At 37.9% G+C, this 20108-nt stretch overlaps 1 protein-coding gene across 15 annotated transcripts in view; it reads left to right on the top strand.

Annotated features, from left to right (window-relative positions):
* Fry (FRY microtubule binding protein) overlaps positions 1–20108 on the top strand; it is a 409821-nt gene that overhangs the window by 241351 nt on the left and 148362 nt on the right. For all 15 annotated transcript variants that reach the window (XM_076872110.1, XM_076872112.1, XM_076872111.1 and 12 more), the window contains 5 exons: positions 8299–8438; positions 12412–12502; positions 12725–12804; positions 12918–12998; positions 19262–19430. In XM_076872110.1, the coding sequence (XP_076728225.1) occupies positions 8299–8438; positions 12412–12502; positions 12725–12804; positions 12918–12998; positions 19262–19430 (561 nt within the window). The remainder of the gene's footprint in view (positions 1–8298; positions 8439–12411; positions 12503–12724; positions 12805–12917; positions 12999–19261; positions 19431–20108) is intronic.

Below are 20108 nucleotides of genomic sequence, written 5' to 3'. Positions count from 1 at the left end.
AGTGGACAAAGTTGGAAAGGTGGCCTGCAGCCCATGAGCATGGCTTGCAGGACCCATGCTGAGGAGTCTGGATTATTATTTATGAATCAGGAGTTTGCCGAGCAAGGAATGCTGTACTTGCACGGAAGAAAAGAAGCTGTAAATCAGTCTTACACACAATGAATTTTCATGGACGGTAGAATGTCTCAGAAGAACTAACAGGCTCATTTATTTAGGTGATCACTTAAGAAACACCCAGAGATCAGAAAGAGAAGAATACATGAATGGAGAACATCCTAGGGGCGCATAAGGAGTTTAGGATTAGGAGGTGGAATGGCCAGAAAAAGGGTGGCCGAAGTGTGAAAAAAATCCGGGGAGCCTTCCAGGGCCCATGGAAGATAGGACATTATGGAAGACACAGGCAAGATCCAAAGGAAAGCAGTTAGGAGTTTGTAGGAAGTGGCCTTGAGAAAGAAGAGCTGCAGGGGCTGTTCCTTGACATGTGGAGTACGTTTTCATAGTTGACAGGTTCAAGTTAAAGACTTTAGGAGATTTACTCTCACACCTAAGTTATAGTGGCTGATTGTGATTGGCAGTGCTTAAATTAAAAAGCAGTGTCTTAGAATAGAATCGCAGCACTAGTGATGAGCTGCTTCCTGTGATCTGTGGAGAGTGTCTGTCAATGACAGGCACGGTGAGCTTGCCATCTTACCTTCAAGTGGTTTTCTTGTTATTAAATTTTAATTATCCCTTTTAAAGATAAAAGTAGAGGCATTTGATTTCGGAATCTCCAATGAAACATCAGCTAACCTATGAGGAGGGTGGACCTGGGTGGGTGGTGATCAAACACAGCTCAAATATCACATTAACCTATTTTTAAAAGAGAAAAACAAAATCAACCTTCTTAAATAAATCTTACCCCAGCACATGTGTAACCTGGTAGAGAATGGATTAAAAAACCATTAGTTATTAGACACATCTATACTCAGAGAAGAAAACTGGCGCTGTGAAAAAAAATCACTGAATCTTTATTCTTGCACGTGCTACACACACATGTGCTCTTGATTTTTCTCTGCCTTGGCTTTTAGACCATTGCTTATGTATTGTCTGTTGATGACGGAAACATACTAGGAGGGAGCTACAGGTTGAATATCTCTTACTCAAAATGCTTGTGACTCAAATGTCTTGGACTTTGGATCTTTGCATAGTACATAATGAGATATCTTAGGATAGGACCCAAGTCTAAACATGAAATTCATTTCATATGCATCTTTTACACAAAGCCTCAATGTAAGTTTATGCATTTTACATAGTTATGTTCATGAAATGATGTTTCATATTGTGGAATTTTTCCACTTGAAGCATCATGTCAGCATGCAATATTTCAGATTTGGGACATTTTAGACTTTGGACTTTTCAAATCGAGGGCGTTGGATTTGTAATACAAACAATGTACACAAAATAATGTTTTAGTTTTTGAAGTATTGTTCCAACTTTGCCTCTGATAATAGTCTCATGTGATAAGTGGAAGTTATTTTGTCTTTGCAAAGTAAAGTGTAATTATTCCCTACAGGAGTTGTGCCAGGCCAATCAGAATTAGCCTCCAGATCCTTATTGTCTCAGTGAATTGTGTCACAGTGCTTTGGCAGTTGTATAAGGGACTGCACAGAAGACAAGAGGAAGTGCGGGGAGCTTCCTGGGACAGGTCAGCAGCATAGGATCCTGGAAAGGAGAGCCTTTCACAGAGAACCTGGTAAACAGTGTTGTTTGTACAGGAGACCTCGGGAAATGTCCACAAAAAAAGGCCACTGGTTGGCCATTGGGTTTGTCTTTGCCACCTTTCAGATAAGTGTCAGCAGTGTGGTGAGGACCGAAATCACACTTCAGGGAGCAAGGAGAGAGCTGACAGTGAGGCAGGAAGAGGAGGTGTCACCAGTGCACGTGTGACTGAGAAGCCATCCGGAACAAGAACAGATACTTGGGAATCAGTTGAACCAGGACAGCAGAGTAGTGAGGGCTGCTCACACTTTATGGAACCCACTTAGACTGAGTGAAATACAAAATAACACTGTGACAATGGTTGGGTCCCTTTTTCACTCAAGACTTTTTCAGGGTGGTTGACATTCCTGAGAGTCTGATGTGTGGGTAAGTTGGCAGTAGAACTAGTTTTATCTAAATGGTTGATCTGGTTCCAGGATAGTCACTGGTTTCTGTCCTCAGTGTCATTTCCTGTTGGCTTAAGAGTGAACTGTCGCCTGCAGTACTGCTAGCTACCTCGCTCTCATGAGTCTAGTGAGGGAAAGAGCTGGTGAGGGACGAGCACTGCTCAGTGACCTATTACAAGGATCTGGAAGGTGCCAGGCAGCAGACAATGTGCTCACACCTACTGGAGACAGACAGGCATGGGCACACAAACAGCCACACCGCTTCTGAGGGAGGCCCTGAGAGTCTGTGCTTGGATGAGGGGCACATGTGACTCCGCCCTACTCCACCCACCCAAGAAAACAAGAAAGCAATGTTTATGTTGAGTATGGTGGTGTAAGTCTGTGATCCCAACAACTCAGAAGGCTGGGGGGCGGGAAGTTCAAAGCCAGCCTCAGCAGCTTAAGCTGTAAGCAACCTAGTGAAACCTTATCTCCAAAGTAAAAAAATAAAATAAAATAAAAGCTGGGCACGGTGGCATACTTCTGTAATCCCAGAGGATTGGGAGGCTGAGACAGGAGGATCACAAGTTCAAAGACTGTAGGATGAGGCACTAAGCAACTCCATGAGACCCTGTCTCTAAATAAAATACAAAATAAGGCTGAGGATGTGGCTCAATGGCCAAGTGCCCCTGAGTTCAATCCTTGGTACCCCCCAAAATAAAAAAATAAAAAGAACAGGGCTGGGCATATTGCCCCGTGTTTAAGCACCCTTGGGTTCAATCCCTAGTACAAAAAAAAAAAAAAAAAAAAAAAAATTATCCAACTCTGAATAAAATGCTGTTGTCATCTTCTGTCATTTGTTTAGCCTATGATTCCATCAAAGTCGCTTGTTGTCTGTGCTTCAGTTTCAATATTTGGAAATGGAAAAACAAAACAGACATTTTGGAAGGTCTATTATGTGCTCCACATTCTACGCATCTCATTTTGTTCTCATAAAAACCCAGGGAGATGAGTATTCTTCGCCTAGTTTGACAGCTGAGAGAGGCAATGTACCATGCCCATGCAGTTTATAAGGAGCAGAGCTGTAACTTGAACTCAGGATCTTCTGATCTCTCCAGTGCCCTCGTGAAATTATGAGAACATGGCAAGTGAATCAGTCGTCACCTACTGGGTCCTGAGAACATCAAGTTTGCAGCTATTTCTACTATTTCAATTCAGTGTGACTTACATTCTTTATTGGTATCATCTCTATAAATTCCAAATTAGTTACTCAAGCACTCTAAGTAGCTAAGTAGCTTCTATTGGGTTTTCTTCTAAATGTTACATGTTGTGTACTTTTGTGACACCTTAGTTTCTTAATGTGTACAAAATGCCATCTATTAACAGAAAGCATAGTAAAATATATCTACAGTAGGACTAAAACAGCTGTTCATCATCTTGGACAGTAATAATTTTCCTGAAGAAGAAGTGGACGTATAATGTTGGAACATTGATTCTAATGCTGCAATTCACTGAAAATCTATTTGAAATCTGTAATTGAAAAATATAGGCAGTTAAGAGTCAAAACAAACTGAATTGGGTATATACATACTAGTGTCTTCAGCTTTTCTTTTCCTTTTTCGGCTTTTTTAAAAATAACTTTCCATCGAAACAATGTATTCCATAAAATGAACCAAGATATGAAGATCCAAAATGAAGATCTCTTTCTTATTTGCAGGGAAAAAATATATTTAAATGTATAGGTTTTTGGATTTTTTACAGTTTTAAGGTTTTATGATAAATTATTCTTAAGTCTGGTACCTTTTATCATTCACAAACACTATAATAATAGTATAATATGTGAGTGAATAAAAATAGTTATTTGTATCATATCAGTATTTTGTGGTCTTACACAGTAGGTACTCTGACCCACAAGGTTGCCTGGCTCCCTGAACTTATTTGAGAAATTAGCCATCAGTGGAATTACTTTAAAACTATTCATTAAATGCACCACTCTTGACAAGTCAGCCTTATTACTGTAAAATATGAAATGACTCCACTGAGTAATTATTCAAATATTAATGTGTGAAGTTTCCCTCTTTGCATTTAGCAAGTATAATAAAATGCTTATGAAAAATCAGTGTCTTTGCTACAATATAATGGAGAGTCTCTTTTAGCTTATTTATACATAAAAAGCCAAAGTAAACATCAGAACATTTACAAAGTACATTTAGTATTCCCTTCTGTCCCCCCTAAAAAGAAAACACCAGTATGAAATAGTTCTGTGATTCTGTGCACTTCATCTCCTCCTGCTGCCCAGTACGTAGCTCATCGATGGTGGAAGAATATGATCATTTAAATGCAACAAGAGCATCTTTGTAGTGGGCCTGCCCTCTTTCAGCAGCAGCACAGAGCTAGAATTCATCCCTCCATTGGCTCTATTTCTCGTAAATGAAGGAGTTGAGTAACCAAGAAGCCGGCTAGACCTTCCTCCCTTCCTGAGCTTTGAGGGCCAGGTCTTTGCAGATTCCACCCTTCCTTCCTGAAAGCCTGGCCTCCAAGGGCAGTAACAGAGAGATGGAAAAAACACACACGTCCACCCAGCGCTGACCTTTCATCTCTCCTGAGATGGTCTCAGTGTGTTTGCCTTGGAATGTATGCCCTGCAGATCTACTACCAAGACGGTCTTTATGGTGACTTTCTAATGGATTGAAAAAAGTTCTGTTTTAAATTGTTAGAATTGAAGCTTGAAGAATGCTTTGGACATTCTGCACAGAGAGTGAGGGTAACACCTAAGTGAAGTAGTTGAATCCACCCACAGATATTTAGGGATCAGAAGTTTGTCTCCTTTCTAGGTCTGTAGTAAAAAATGGGACAAAAAAATTTAAAAGTAGTGTTCACTTTAAAATTTTTATTTTAGAATGAATAGGTTGCCATTTACAGAAAAGTTGCAAAGATAATTTAGACAGTGGCCAGCTTCCCCTATTGTTAACATCTTATATTACTTTGGTACATTTGTCACAATAAGAAACTAGTGTCAATTCATTATTGTTACCTAAGTTCTATACTTTGTATTTCATTTGTTTTTCCCTAATGTCTTTTTTTCTGTTCCAGGATGCCATCCAATAGCCTTCCACTTAGAATTTATTTTCCCTTACAATGGATTTTATTGGGATTTTATTACATATGGAGTAAATAAGACTTTTCTGGAGGTGTGATACTGGGACGCTATATCACAAAGCCACATCCCAACCCTTTTTATATTTTGAGACGGGGTCTTGCTAAGTTGCCTAGGGCCTTGCTAAATTGCTAAAACTGGCCTCAAACTTGCAATCCTCCTGTCTCAACCCGAGTTCCTGGGATTACAGGCATGTACCACCACACCTGGCTAAGATTATTAAACCATAGTTGGGGACTGTGAATTCTGATTCCTTTTGCATCTGTGGAAGAAACTTCCTTTATCAGTTCAAAACATTTTATTTATTTGTGGTGGTGGAAGTCAAACCCAGGGCCTCATGCATGCTAGGCAGGCGCTCTACCACTGAGCTACAGCCCCCAATCTCAATTGAAAACATTTAGAGAATGATGACTTGGGGTGGGGGGAAGCCCAGGAAAGTGCTGGAGTATCATTAGAACTAATGAACTACTCCTTTGACACATCATGATATGCTTTCTTCCAAATAATCACTGCTATTTTATCTATGACAGAAAAAGATTTTGTGGCTATGGATATAATAGCCTCAGGATGAGGGGAAAGGGGTAGGGGGCTTTTTTGAAGATTAAATCATTTTCAATCTAAAAAAAAAACTAATGGTGATTTGGTTCATAGTGCAGGCTGAATGCAGTTGCCTGTTTGTTTCTAACCTCTACTAACCCATAAGTAAAGATCAGGTACAATTCTCTACATGTATCCACAACCGTTGTTATAACAGAAAACACACAATAGGCTCTCAAGAAATAGAATCTGAGGAAGAAGGCCATAATTATTTTGTTCAATCTTCAGGGCTTCTTTGAAAGGTGGCAGTGGAAAATCCTCTTGACACAAAGCACTCTGGTCCCTTCCCTGGTTTCCTGCTTTATAGAAGAAAGTAAGTCCAGCCCGGTTAGCTTCTCTGTGCCTTAAAACTCAGGCAGAGATCCCCACATGCCTAGAGAATTCCAGCACATGTGTGTTTGTTCTCCCACACAGCACTGCTAGATAAAACCTCCCTGTCCCTTTTTTATGGGTTTATTTCCCCATTCAAAAATCTGTAGGGACTTCCTGTTTTCTAGAGAGAAAAACTTTTCAACATTGCATCTCTCCACCCTAACCCAGGCTCTCCACAACTTTACTACATTCATCATTAGAATCATCAACAAATAATTATTTCATACCTTCATTTCCATAGGTTTTCCTGCCTTGGGTCTCTGCATATTTTCTTTCTTGACTCTCATCTGAAATTTCTGCCCTTTCTTTAACGAGGCTCAGGGAAAATCCTACCTTCGTTCTTAAGCTGTCACCTCTTCCCTGCCTCTGGTGGTCTCTTTCCTGAGACCTCGGGTTTCAACGTGCACTCCCTGAGTTGGTGCATTTCCTCCTGGTCTGACGTTTTACGTGCACATATTTTTATTTATATTCCACTTAGGGATCATACATTGATCATGTGATTTTTTTTTCTTTTTTTTTTTTTTTACTTAATGAACATTTACATGTCATTATATATTTTTTTGAAATGTGATTTTTAAAAATGGTTTCATAACAAATTCCACATTGTATTAAGGCATTTATATCTAGCTAAGACATTTAGTTTTTTTGTTTGTTTGTTTGCTAGAAGCATTGGTGCCCTGACCATTCTTGCTCATATTTATTTATATGCTTAATGTAAATTCTAAGAGTTGGCTTCTTGAGATTGATTTTTATTGAGTTCTTGATATATATTTTCAATTTACCTTCAAGATATGTTAAGTCAAATCTTTTCCCAATGGGCACATTCATCTTATCGCTGCTCATCAGCACTGAGTATTATAATTTGCTTATGTTGATTGTTAATTAAGGACTTAAACCCCATCTCGTTGTGGTTTTACATGTCCTAGATATAAGGCCTTTATCAGATCGGCGTTTTATAAATATTTTCTGTCAGTCTGTAGCTTATCTTTTATCACTTTCTGGACAGTATGTTCTAAAAGCAGAAGCTTTTTCATTATGACTTTCACAATATCAAGTTTTGTCAGAGACTTTGCTTTTGGGGTCACAACGATATTTTCCTGTTTTCTTCAGAAGTTTTATAGTTTTAGGTTTGATTCATTTTCAAATTAGTTTTTGCATATGAGATCTGGATTGAAGTTCTTTCTTATGTGTGGCAATTAGCAAAAGATCAGGAATCTTCCCAGATAAGGAAAATAGAATAATAAGTCTGTTGAAAGCACATTGTTTAAAGAAGTTTGCCTTTAAAATAATACGAGGTAAATTTTTCTAATATATTCATACTTTCAGACTAATTTGGGACATAACTTGCATTAATAAATGAATGCTTATTGACAGAAAATAATTATTATCACCACTTAGGTTATTTGTTTGGAGGGTAGATTTTCTTATTTCACTTAAACAATTAATATAATTGTATTAATATACTTATTTATGCAACAAGCTTTTGGGGGGTACTGGGGTTTGAACTCAGGGTCACTCAACCACTGAGCCATATCACCAGCCTATTTTTTGTGTTTTATTTAGAGATAGGGTCTCCCTGAGTTGCTTAGCGCCTTGCCATTGCTGAGGCTGGCTTTGAACTCTGTGATCCTCCTGTCTCAGCCTCCCGAGCTGCTGGGATTACAGGCATGTGCCATTGAACCCAGGTTACAACAAGAATTTTTGAAGAGCTAAGAAATACAACGTACTGTGGTGAATGATGTAGGAAAATAATTTCTTTGCAGCTCCCTGAATTACTTGGATGCAATTAACATCTGATTCCCTAGAATGAAAGGGAGTCAAAGTAATTAACTTTTTGAACTGTAAAATTATTATTATATGAGGAGCATCTGTCAGTGCTAAGGGACATGGCTCTTGGGAATGTACTAATAAAGATTATGAAGGAAAAAAAAACTGTAAGTGGAACAAATTTTGTAGTGAATATTGCTTGAGATTATTTGTGCAATGGAAAGTTTCCCAGTAATTGTCAGTGCCACCAGACCTCTCAGTCGCCTCCATCTTTCCTTGTAGGTCATCAGCTCCATGAGCTCCCTCTCTGAGTACTGCCTTCCCTCCATTCTACGAACACTGTTTGACTGGTACAAAAGGCAAAATGGTATTGAGGATGAATCCCACGAATACAGGCCAAGAACAAGCAATAAATCTAAAAGGTATGTTTCTTTCCAGTAAGGAGTATGGTTTTTCTCTATAAGAAACATAAAGTAAGTTAGATGGCCTCTAGACCTTCTGGACTCTCCACAAGGACACCTGGCAGGTGCGGCAGGGTCCACCTGATCTGTAGCAGGTATCACATTTGGAGCACTTTGCCATTTCCAGCTGTTAAATATTGGAAATTCACACGTCCTTATTTCAACCTTTGTGGGAACAGAGTACAAAGGGCCTCTTGCCTGCTTCTGCTCTTTGCCATCTCCTCTCCAGTCCACACCCAAATGAAAGTGGTGAGCCCTGAGTGATGCGCTGAGATGTTCTAGTCCTGGCCTTGTAACCTTGGGTGCTTAGTGAGCGGCAGTGGGAAGCACTGGATGCCCTGGGGTGGAAGTCCCATCTTTCCTGAGGGCTGGTGAACAGAGTGGGAAGTGCAGCAGTTCTAGGGAGCTGGATTGAGTTTAGTCCTGCTGCTGATTGGCCACATGCCTTTGGGCAGCTCCTGTCTCCTAGGCCCAGGAAGTTAGGTTCATGGTTTCTGTGTGACTTCTTCCAGCTGAGAATTTGATTTGTCTATTCTGTGTTCCCTTTTCTCTTGTGGGTTTGAAAAGTGGAAGCTGCTGCTACATAAACCTTTCTACCATAAAATTTAAGATTCCTATATGAGCAAATCAATGTGTATTATCCCCTCTGAAAAATATAAGTAAATACATATGATTTCATGTTTGAAGTAAACCATTGCAGCAAGGCAGTGAGGATACGAACCTTACTTTTTTTTTTTTTAAGGTTATTTTATAAGCAGATTTCTTTGCATAAATTGACACATTTTAAAAATTCTTTTAAAATGACAGTAAACTGAAATTAATTACTCAAAATTAGATATTAACTGCTTTCTTGAAGTGGTTTATCCCTCATTTTTCTTGACAGTCCTAGTACTTTTGTTTAGAAAAAAAAAAAAAGACTTCTTTTGAAATTGAAGATCTGTAATTTTACCAAATTATATTTCATCTAAATTTGTAACATCATTTTATGATAATCTAGATCATTTATGCAAGATTCTGTTGTTTATCATTTTATTTGAAGGAGAGATTAATAACTTTTTCAGAGTGAATAACTTTAGGTGAAGAAGGAAACTTTTAGTGAAATATAATTCACATACCATAACACTCAGTTTTAAAGTACATAATCCAGTATTTTCAGTATATTCCTGAGGTTATACAATCATCAACACTATCTATGAACTTTTTTAAAATATTTTTTTAATTGTAGATGGACACAATACCTTTATTTTATTTATTTATTTATTTTTATGTGGTACTGAGGATCAAACCCAGGGCCTCACACATACAAGACGAGTGTGCTGCCACTGAGCCACAAGCCCAGCTTTCTATACACGTTTCTATCATGCCAAAAAGAAACTATTACCTATTATCTCTTCAGAAATTTATCTAATTTTAAAGGTAAAATTTATATTCTATGTCTGGAAATGGTCATTCTGTGTGATCAGTAAATGCAGGGGATCATTTTATTATTTCCCATCTTACGTGAGAACTGGTAACTCTATGGGGGAGGGGGGATGCAATTCAACTCTAATGAGTTGAATTGAGTTTTAGTCTGCTCCACTATTTTGTCAGAATTTAGTTACCAAAACTAGATTTTTCATGAATTGATTCTTTTAGGGATTGAAAATAAGGTTTTTAATTGTGTTACTATTTGTTTTCAGGAGATCAGAGAGATAGCTGAGGTCCGATATGTACAGAATCAAGACAGTAAAACTTGACTTGGGTTCACTTTAGTTACATTTGAGCATTTAAAATGGGAGAATGTGTGGTTGGGAAAAAGCTGGCAGAATGAGGGTCTCTAGAGCATCCTGCATCTGAGATGCAGCTAAATTAGGAACTGTAGGGAGGAGTCAGGCAACTGAAAATAGTCAAATCGGAGGGGCAGACGTTGGGTTATGATTTCTAAGATTAGTATAATATCAACATTTGCACTGCCAAATAAATTTGTCAAATGCCTCTGGCTCCCGGCAGTTAGACTTCAAACCAGCAATAAAGTCGAATTCATTACTAGAGAAATATGTCTTTTATTTTAAAGCCCAGTTTGGCTTATTAGATACAATCAAAGGTTTGTTAATTTTTTATGTTAAGAACAACTCCTTTTTCAGGGTTTTCTGACCATTTCTGTAGACCCCTGCCAACCTTCTGACACAAACAGTGCTCTCTACTTCTGCTGGCCATGTTTGAGAATTTGCCTTCCTCTTGATTTCAAACCTCCTGATTGCTTATTCTGTGATATAATGAATATAAGGCCTGACTACTGAATACCTTCCTTTTTCTACATGTTTCCCTGGCTAGCAGTAGCACTTTGTAGCCCTAAAGGATCTTAAAGGACTTCAGACAGATGGTTTTCTCCACTACTCTTCCTCTTGGCAGGGTGTTCGTGAATGTTCCTAAATGTTCCTGCCCTGTGAATACACTTCCACCTGCAGGGTAAAGCTGCAGGCTCCCTTGCCAACATTCCCTTGTCCATCAGGCTTAAATTGACCTTGCTCAAGGTTACAAAGCACCTCTAGGATTTCTTGATTTACATCTTAAAAACCACCCTGTTTTGTTCTCATTCCCTCTTGACTGAAAACAGAAGCATTCCATATTTAAGACAGATCTTGATTTATTCTGAAAACATCTTCAAGTCCAAATCCTGTCATCCTTCCTCAACAGGTATTGAGTAGGTATGTGCTTAAGAGATTGTGCTAAACACTAAACAAGCTTTATCTTCTCAAACCTTTATTTAAGTACAGGTTGAGCATCCCCAATCTGAAAACCCAAAGTCTGAAATGCTGCAAAATCTAAAAATTTTCAAGCGCTGACATGGACATCTCAAATTTTAAAAAAATTCCACATTTTGACTTTATGGGACAGATCAGTCAAAACACACTAAAAAGAGTGTATAAAATTACCTTCAGGCCCTGTGGAGAAGTAGTATATGAGATACAAATCAATCTTGTGTTTAGACTTGGGTCCCATCCCCAAGAAATTTCATTATGTGTATGCAAATGTTCCAAAATCTGAAAGTTTAGAATCCAAAACACTTCTGGTCCTAAGTGACATTCAGGTAGTACACTTACTATTCCTGTTTTCTGGTTGGAGAAATTGCTGGTAATTAGAAGAGGCATAGTTTGAAGCCTGAATTGCTCTACACCGAAGTGCTCTTAACCACCATCCTGTGCCAAGGGACTGGGCATTCATTTTACAAGTCTTACTTTGTTCAACTCCAAATGAGCTCTCAGTGAATCCAGTCAGCAAAAAAATGGGGTGGGGGTATGATCCCGTCCTTTGTCAGTTCGGGTTCCGGTTCTGACTTTTGAATGAGTCTCTGCTTTGCTGCTCCTCCCTTTCTTCCAAAGGGCAAAAAGAAAAGACTACAGGGTGAAGTTAAAAAAAAAGAAAGAAATGCTGATCTTTTCTCCATTCCCTGTTGTCCTGCTCTGATTGCCAGTCATAATAGTTCTTATTTAGCTCCATTCACAAGATTCTTGCATTATTTTATTACATTATGTCACTCCTTTCATGAGATCCTTTCACCACACACCTCCAGCTTGGTCACTCCATCATGTGTGGGCCTCACATTTTACAAATGATAGGGATCCTGGGTAGCAACATGAAAAATTGTGCTCTGCATGTGTAATAAGAATTGTAATGCATTCCGCTGTCATATATAAATTAAAAAATTCCACAAAAGGAAATCGTGAACTCACTTGTAGCAACTCAGGTTCATGTGGTCTGAAATTTCAAATATGAAGTCAGGGATTCTGGACTTCCAATCCAATGTTAATCCTCTGTACCCCAATAATAGCAGAATAAGCATTAGCAGGCATTTACCCCTGCAGTAACAATGGGTTTGCAGTCCAGTGGGAGTGAGTTCTACGTTTTTGATGAATTCTATCACTCTGATAATAACGTGTTTTAAATTTTGCAGTGATGAACAGCAGCGAGATTATCTAATGGAAAGACGGGACCTCGCCATCGATTTTATTTTTTCTTTAGTATTAATAGAAGTATTGAAGCAGGTGGGTAATCAATTATTGTTACTTTGTTGATGTCTATCAATGTGAAAATAATACTTAAGTTTTGAAAGTCATAGTTTATGAAATTGGTTATGAATTCCAAATTCTGGGTCATATGAAGTATGTTTATTGATTGCTGAAGAACAGGCATAGTTATTGGAAGTACTATTATTGATTTTCTCCTTAATATTCCCTTCCAAGTTAAAAGTCATCCTTGTTTTTCAGATTCCACTTCATCCTGTAATAGATGGTTTAATTCATGATGTTATTAACTTGGCTTTCAAGCACTTTAAATACAAAGAAGGGTAAGGTGATTTCTTGCCTTAGAGTTTTGAAGAAGTTGGGTGCTTAACTGAATCACTGGTTGGATTTTTCAGATGAGCAGAGATCCTAACTTGTCTATTTTTTCTTTATTTAGGTACCTTGGTCCTAACACTGGCAACATGCACATTGTGGCTGACCTGTATGCGGAAGTCATTGGAGTGTTAGCACAAGCTAAGTAAGTGAGCCCCGAAGCCCTTGACCGAGAACACGTGAGTGCCTCTGACTTAAGGATGGGCAGCTGTGAGCTCACAAGGAACTCAGGTTCTTTTTATGAAGCATACCCAGCCCTAAAACTAATTAGAGTCTCCTCCAAGGCAGGTACCTAGTTAACTTTTTCACCCAGGCAATTGGGCCAGATCCTACTGAGTCCATGGGTTTCAGACAACTGCTTCAAAGAAAGAAATGGACTCACCAAATTACTTTTCTGTCTGTTCAGATATTGTAAAGGTGTTTGTCAAATTTTTTTCAGGTTTTGTTTTCTATAGTCCACGAGTGGGTGGAAGCAATCTATCATTCATGAATGGGAAAATTCCATTCTAGAATGTCCCCTTTACTCTAGACCTTACTTAATTCAGCTGAGCTAAAAGTGTCCCAGCATCTGCCATGGAAACAAGTGGGGGTGGGGGAGTTCTCATTACTAAATTTATCTGGCCCCATAACTCCATTTAACAGGCTAGAACATAGTGTTAGACTATTAGCAATAACATACTTCTTCCAAAAGTGATGTCACACCATACTTACCCATCTTCATTTTATCCAACCCTGAGGCAAACCAAGCAAGATCCCAAATGCCTACTTTGGGCAAAACGAGGCAGAGACATAAGGAGAATTTAAGCCAAGAGGCCAGTTGGCTTTGTTGATGCCCCAATCCTTGGGAAAGACAATCCTCCAAAGAGATTTCTATCTTTAATAGATGGAATTTCCTAACTGAGTAGCATGTAAATACACAACTTTTCTAAGCTTTGAAATACTTATTCAGCAACCTTACCTAGCCAAAATGTAGACAGGAACTTGGGAATAGACCCCCAAACAATCCTTGGCCTGATTTATTTAGTCTAATCCAATCTATCTACTCATCCCAACTACCTGTTTTTTTCCTAACATAATTCATCAGTGTTAGAAGGTGGAGAGTGAACTTGTGGAGGACAATACAGGTCAAAGGCTGACAGCAAAAGGGGAAAGAAACTTGTCAAAGCATTCAGAAGAATTCTGTATTCCCAGTTCTATTATCTGGACCTTTTTGCATGTGTCTGCATTGTACTTTTATGATAGCCTATTATTATAATTGTGGTTCATGAATCATTAAGGGATGAAGGTGCATTTTGGAGAAATTTCCATTGCAAGTAGGAAATAAAGACATAGATATTTAACTGGATAAGCTGCAAGTATCTGAAAATTAACTCATATATGTATATCTCCCACATTCCTAAAAATGATCCAAAGAAGGAAGTATTGATATGTATATTTGCTGATTTGTCAAACTTTCTTTATAGTTATCTTGGCTTAATTCTCTTGTGCTCTCATTTGGACAGCTTAGTATTCCAAAAGTGGCCTTTTTGTGTGTTTTTCTTATTTTTAAGAATTATGCATAGCAATGTCAGATACTGTCAAATGACCTCCTTTAGTTCCATACATTTTTAATAAATTGAGAAATAATATCAAAACTGAGTAGCGTTTGAGATTGCAGGAGTTTCCATATTAGGATAGATCTAGGATCCACTGAGCCAGTATTTTCTTGCCAACAGTGGCTTTTTTCAGTTTCTTGACGTCGATATTTGTCCCAATTCTGCAATAGCTAAGTGTTAAAAATGTCTCAATTTGGACAGTGCTTCAGTATTTTCCAGTCACTGGGGAACTCTTTAATTCCTGTCTTTCAGGGAAATTTTTTTACTATTAAAGTACCTTGGCCAGTCTGCTCTTGCAGTGATCAGACTCAAATGGCCCATGGTATGTTCTCAACCAGGCAATGTGTAGCTAACCTTTATTTTTTTTTTATTGGTTGTTCAAAACAGTACAAAGCTCATGACATATTGTCTTTCATACATTTGATTCAAGTGGGTTATGAACTCCCATTTTTACCCCAAATACAAATTGCAGAATCACATCGGTTACACATCCACATTTTTACATAATGCCATATTAGTGACTGTTGTATTCTGCTACCTTTCCTATCCCCTACTATCCCCCTCCCCTTCCCTCCCATCTTCCCTCTCTACCTCATCTGCTGTTGTTCAATTCTCTCCCTTGTTCCCCCACCCTTTCCCCTCACAACCTCTTATATGTAATTTTGTGTAACATTGAGGGTCTCCTTCCATTTACATATAATTTCCCTTCTCTCTCCCTTTCCCTCCCCCCACTCGTCTCTGTTTAATGTTAATCTTTTCCTCATGCTCTTCCTCCCTGCTCTGTTCTTAGTTGCTCTCCCTATATCAAAGAAGACATTTGGCATTTGTTTTTTAAGGATTGGCTAGCTTCACTTAGCATAATCTGCTCTAATGCCATCCATTTGCCTGCAAATTCCATGATTTTGTCATTTTTAGTGCTGCGTGATACTCCATTGTGTATAAATGCCACATTTTTTTTATCCATTCACCTATTGATGGGCATCTAGGTTGGTTCCACAGTCTAGCTATTGTGAATTGTGCTGCTATGATCATTGATGTGGCAGTATCCCTATAGTACGCTCTTTTAAGGTCCTCAGGGAATAGTCCGAGAAGGGCGATAGCTGGGTCAAATGGTGGTTCCATTCCCAGCTTTCCCAGGAATCTCCATACTGCTTTCCATATTGGCCGCACCAATTTGCAGTCCCACCAGCAATGTACAAGTGTACCCTTTTCCCCACATCCTTGCCAGCACTTATTTAACCTTTATTGATAGATAATACAATCTTACCTTAGTGTCATACCATGAATTACATCTTCGTTCTCATAAATATACCAGGACCATTTCTTTATCTTCACTTTAGAAAAGTACTGCTTCTCTTGTTCTCAAGGAGATAACCCCCACCTAAACACTTTTTTAAAATCTGGTTCAGTATGATTAACATTCCTAAAAATGGTAAGTATTATAATAATTTGAATTTTAGATTGTGTATCTAGTTTCCAATGATAATGCATGTTAAATATTTTCCACATTATAACTTCAGGTTTTAAGGCTTACTTGGTTGTTGAGTTTTAGCAGAATCACTGTTTTCATCTTCCTGGTAATAATACTACTTAATTCCTGTCAGTAAGGAAGGTATTCCTATCAAGAGATATCCATACATAGTATTGACTTTTTCAAAGTAAATTAAGTTAAATTAGATTTTTCTGTGTACTTTGGTTAAAAATATATGCTGTGCATATGCACAATATATCTTAATGTGAAATGTATAGTATTGCCAAAGGCTGAGTATTTACTTACTGTATTTGTCTAAGTTCTAAAGAAAAGGTCACTGAAAAATTGGCTTTTCCCTATAATCATTGTAAGAGAAGTGGATTTTTGGATTGCTTTTATGCTAACATAACATGTTAATATCATTTGGAACTTTCGACAGTGAAAGATAGTCATACTTATTTTTAAATGAGAAATAAAGTTTCAGCAGCAATCTCATGAGAAGATTGATAGACTGAGTCATACAAATAACCTGGCCTTTCCTACCTCTGCTTAGTCATGTATAAAAGGTGTAAGAACAAATGTTTAAATGTGTGTCTTTCCTATGAGAATTATCTGTGTTTCATTCATCAGTAGAAATAAAATCAGATTTCACAAAATTTCAACTTTGAAAAGGACCTTCAAGTAGCCTAGCCATGTGCCATATACAAGAGACCTCTCAGTGACCTGCTCAGCTTCTGCTTACATGCCTCTGTGACAGGAAACTCACTATCCCCAAAGGAAATTAACCCACTTAGAACATGTACTGAGCACCTACTATGTGCCTGATCTTGTGGCGCTTACAACTCTTCAGTGGAGTCAGACAACCAACAAATCCCATAGACAAGTAAATTGTATAATATACTAGAGTTCATTCCATTTTCAAATGTCTTTTTGCCGTAAGTTTTCCCTTCATTTTCTTCCATGTAATGATTTAGTGCTTGAAGAAAGTGTTCAAGGCCTTCTCAAGTCACCTCACTTTCAATCCGTACGCTCCTCATTGGCTAGGCAGCCAGTCATATGTATTGGTTTCCTGGGGACAGTGTAACAAAGGACCACAGTTTGGATGGCTTCAGCAACAGACATTTATATTTACACACTGTTCTGGAGCCTAGAGGTTCAAGATCAAGGTGCTGGCTGAAGTGGTTTCCTCTGTGACCTCTTCCCCTTGAGCTTGCAGGTGGCCACCTTCTCCCTAGGTCCTCATGAGGTCCTTTCCCATTGTGGGCATGCTTTTTCCTTTTCTGTTCTCTAGGCATATTGGATTGGGGCCACCCTAACTCAGTCACCTCTTTAAAGCCCCTGACTCCAAACATAGTCACATTCTGAGATACATGACATTAATACTTCTTTGTATGATCCGGAGTTGGGGACACTTTAGTCCATAAAAGTAGGTCTGGGGAAGGTCCAGAAGTGTGCATTCTAGTAAGCTCCCAGATACTGCCAATCTGGAGAACGTGCTTTTGAGAATGACGGGTTTAGACACAGAGATTCTAGAACCAGACATGGCTTCAAATGCTAGCTTCTGAGCCTCTCAGCTATGAAATTTTATCAGGTTATGAAATCTTTCCCTAGTTTCCTCTTCCATTAAAAAAATGATATAATATTGAACCTGCACACAGTGTTGTTGAGGATTAGGTAAGTCACTATATGTAACTGGCCCGTGGCTGGAGTGGAGTGGGTACTGTATCTGCTTGCTACTATCGTCATCATCTCCATCAATTTTTATCTATAAGATTTAGAAAAGGTTGACGACATTGGAGCTTTGAATTTATATTCCAAAATATTCAACAGTGTAGTTTTAAAACTTCTTCAAATAGATGCTATCTGATATCAAATCTATTTTGTAAGTTTTATAAATAAAATTTGCATTTCAATTTTGCTGATTTCTTCATCCTAAAAAGTAATACATAATCTTCCAACTAGTCTCCATGATATTTTACTTGTAAAGTAAACACAACTAATATTTTTTTATCTTATTTCAATAGTATTTAAGAAATGTCAGAATGGGCCTGTTTGGAATGCTGTCTTGAAAGTGAATGTTTTGTGGAAAGCCACAAAATGCCACCACAGATTAGGAATAAACCCTGAAATATCCTTCACTACATTAACAACCCATTAGAGAATATCTCATTCATAAAGTATTTGTGCCTTGAAGTTATTTATATTTTCTGCTCTATTGCCTTTGTAAAATCTTTTTATTGTGAAATACATGTAGCAAATATACATAAAAACCCATAAAACAAATGTATAGTTTAACAAATTGTTATAAAATGAACACCATGTAATTTCTCTCCACCCCCCAAAACTGGCCCCTTTCCATTTGGGAAACGGTCGGTGTGCTCAGCTACCTTTATTGTGTGTCCTAAAACTTCTACTTTGAGGCAAGACTTGTTCCCAACTTCTGTGATTCTATTGGTTTGCTTCTATTAGTTTGCCTTTAGCTTTTGTAATCACAAGTACATTTTCTAATCATACCTGGCTTTCTGTGTTTTTCTTTTCTGTTTTTTAACTAGTAATCAAAGCAGCATATCTCAGTTTAAAAAAAAAAAAACTCTCATAGGTTTTTAAAAAGCCATTCTTTTTTTAAACTAATATGACATGGTTGTTGGAGTTGCGATTAATATTATTTTGCTTTCAAATAATACAAATAAGTTTCTTTTGTTTGTTTTCATATTCACCACTTTAAATTATAAAACCCCATGCATATAATAGACAGCCCATATCTTTTAAACATAATTTTCCCATTACTAGATTTTCCCATTACTAGATTTTTCCTTCAACTTAAAAATATATTTTTCCATGATCATTAATCTAAAACTATCAAGGAACAACAGGAGAAAATTTTGGAAATAGATGTCAGAATATCTTTGGCATTATTTGTAAGTCCAAAAATCATTTGCTGTCACCGTCAGAAATAACTGACCCTAGTATGTTATTACTCACATACTCAAAATTTGACACTTTAGGCCCTGGAGGTCTGTAAGTATGTTGAAATTGCTAAGCCGGATGAAATGGAGCTTTTTGTCTGCTCAATTTAAGAGCTAAACCATCTTGAGAGAGTCTGGATAATGCTGGGTCTGTTCCCTAGTCTGAAGGAGAGGTTAAGCATCTTGTCCAATAAGAGGGGAAAGGAGAAAATTGGACTCTACCAAATCCTGAATGTCAAATCCTTGTGAAATGACAGTCATTGTACTTCACCTGTTTCTAAGGATCTGATGACCGTGCACTGTCACTTTAGGTGCTGGAAGCCCCCATTGCATGGCTTTCTTGTCAGTTGATAAACCACTTATGTTCTTTTTGTAGATTCCCTGCTGTCAAGAAGAAGTTTATGGCAGAGTTAAAAGAATTACGGCACAAAGAGCAAAATCCGTATGTGGTGCAGAGCATTATCAGCTTGATAATGGGAATGAAATTCTTTCGAATTAAAATGTATCCAGTGGAAGACTTTGAGGCCTCTCTTCAATTTATGCAGGTAAAGTCCTGGGCAAGAGCACTAAGTGGGGATCAACTCAAATAATTCCCTTTATCAGAATGACAATTGTGAAAACCCTTTATAAGTGGGATCCAACTTACAATGATTCATCTAGTAATATTTCAACTTTAATGGTGTGATAGGTATACACATTCAGTAGAAACTGCATTTCAAGTTTTGAATTTGGATCTTTTCCCAGGCTAGCACTATGTGGTCTGATCCTCTCTCTAGATGCTGGGCGGAGCTCCTAGCCAGCCCCATCATTATGGTGGGAAACAGCCAGGACCACAATGTGCTCTGTGGCTAGGCCAGGACATTCAGTAAGTTAGGGGTGTTCAATGCCATTTCCTCTTAATGATATTTTCAACTTATGATAAGTTGATCTGGACATCCCATCATCATGAGCCAAGGAGCATCTTGACTTAGAAAATCCTACCTTATCAATAATTCTTTAAGTGCCTGGAACCAAACAATAGAGTTACAGACACATTGTTTCATTTTTTAAAATTTCCTGTTATCTTTGGAGTGAAGTGTACAATAGCATTTCTTACTTTTTTGGTTTTTTCTCTTTTATTCATTTTGATAACATTGTTCTATGAATAAAATATAGCTGACACTTTTACTTTTTTAGAAATTGATAGCATTGGATTGGCTACATCAACATTTATGGGAATCTTC

The sequence above is a fragment of the Callospermophilus lateralis genome, chromosome 12 (genome assembly GCF_048772815.1).
Source record: "Callospermophilus lateralis isolate mCalLat2 chromosome 12, mCalLat2.hap1, whole genome shotgun sequence".
In the NCBI taxonomy this organism is placed as follows: Eukaryota; Metazoa; Chordata; class Mammalia; order Rodentia; family Sciuridae; genus Callospermophilus; species Callospermophilus lateralis.
The sequence above is the reverse complement of the archived record's forward strand: the minus strand, read 5'-3'. Positions and strand labels throughout refer to the sequence as shown.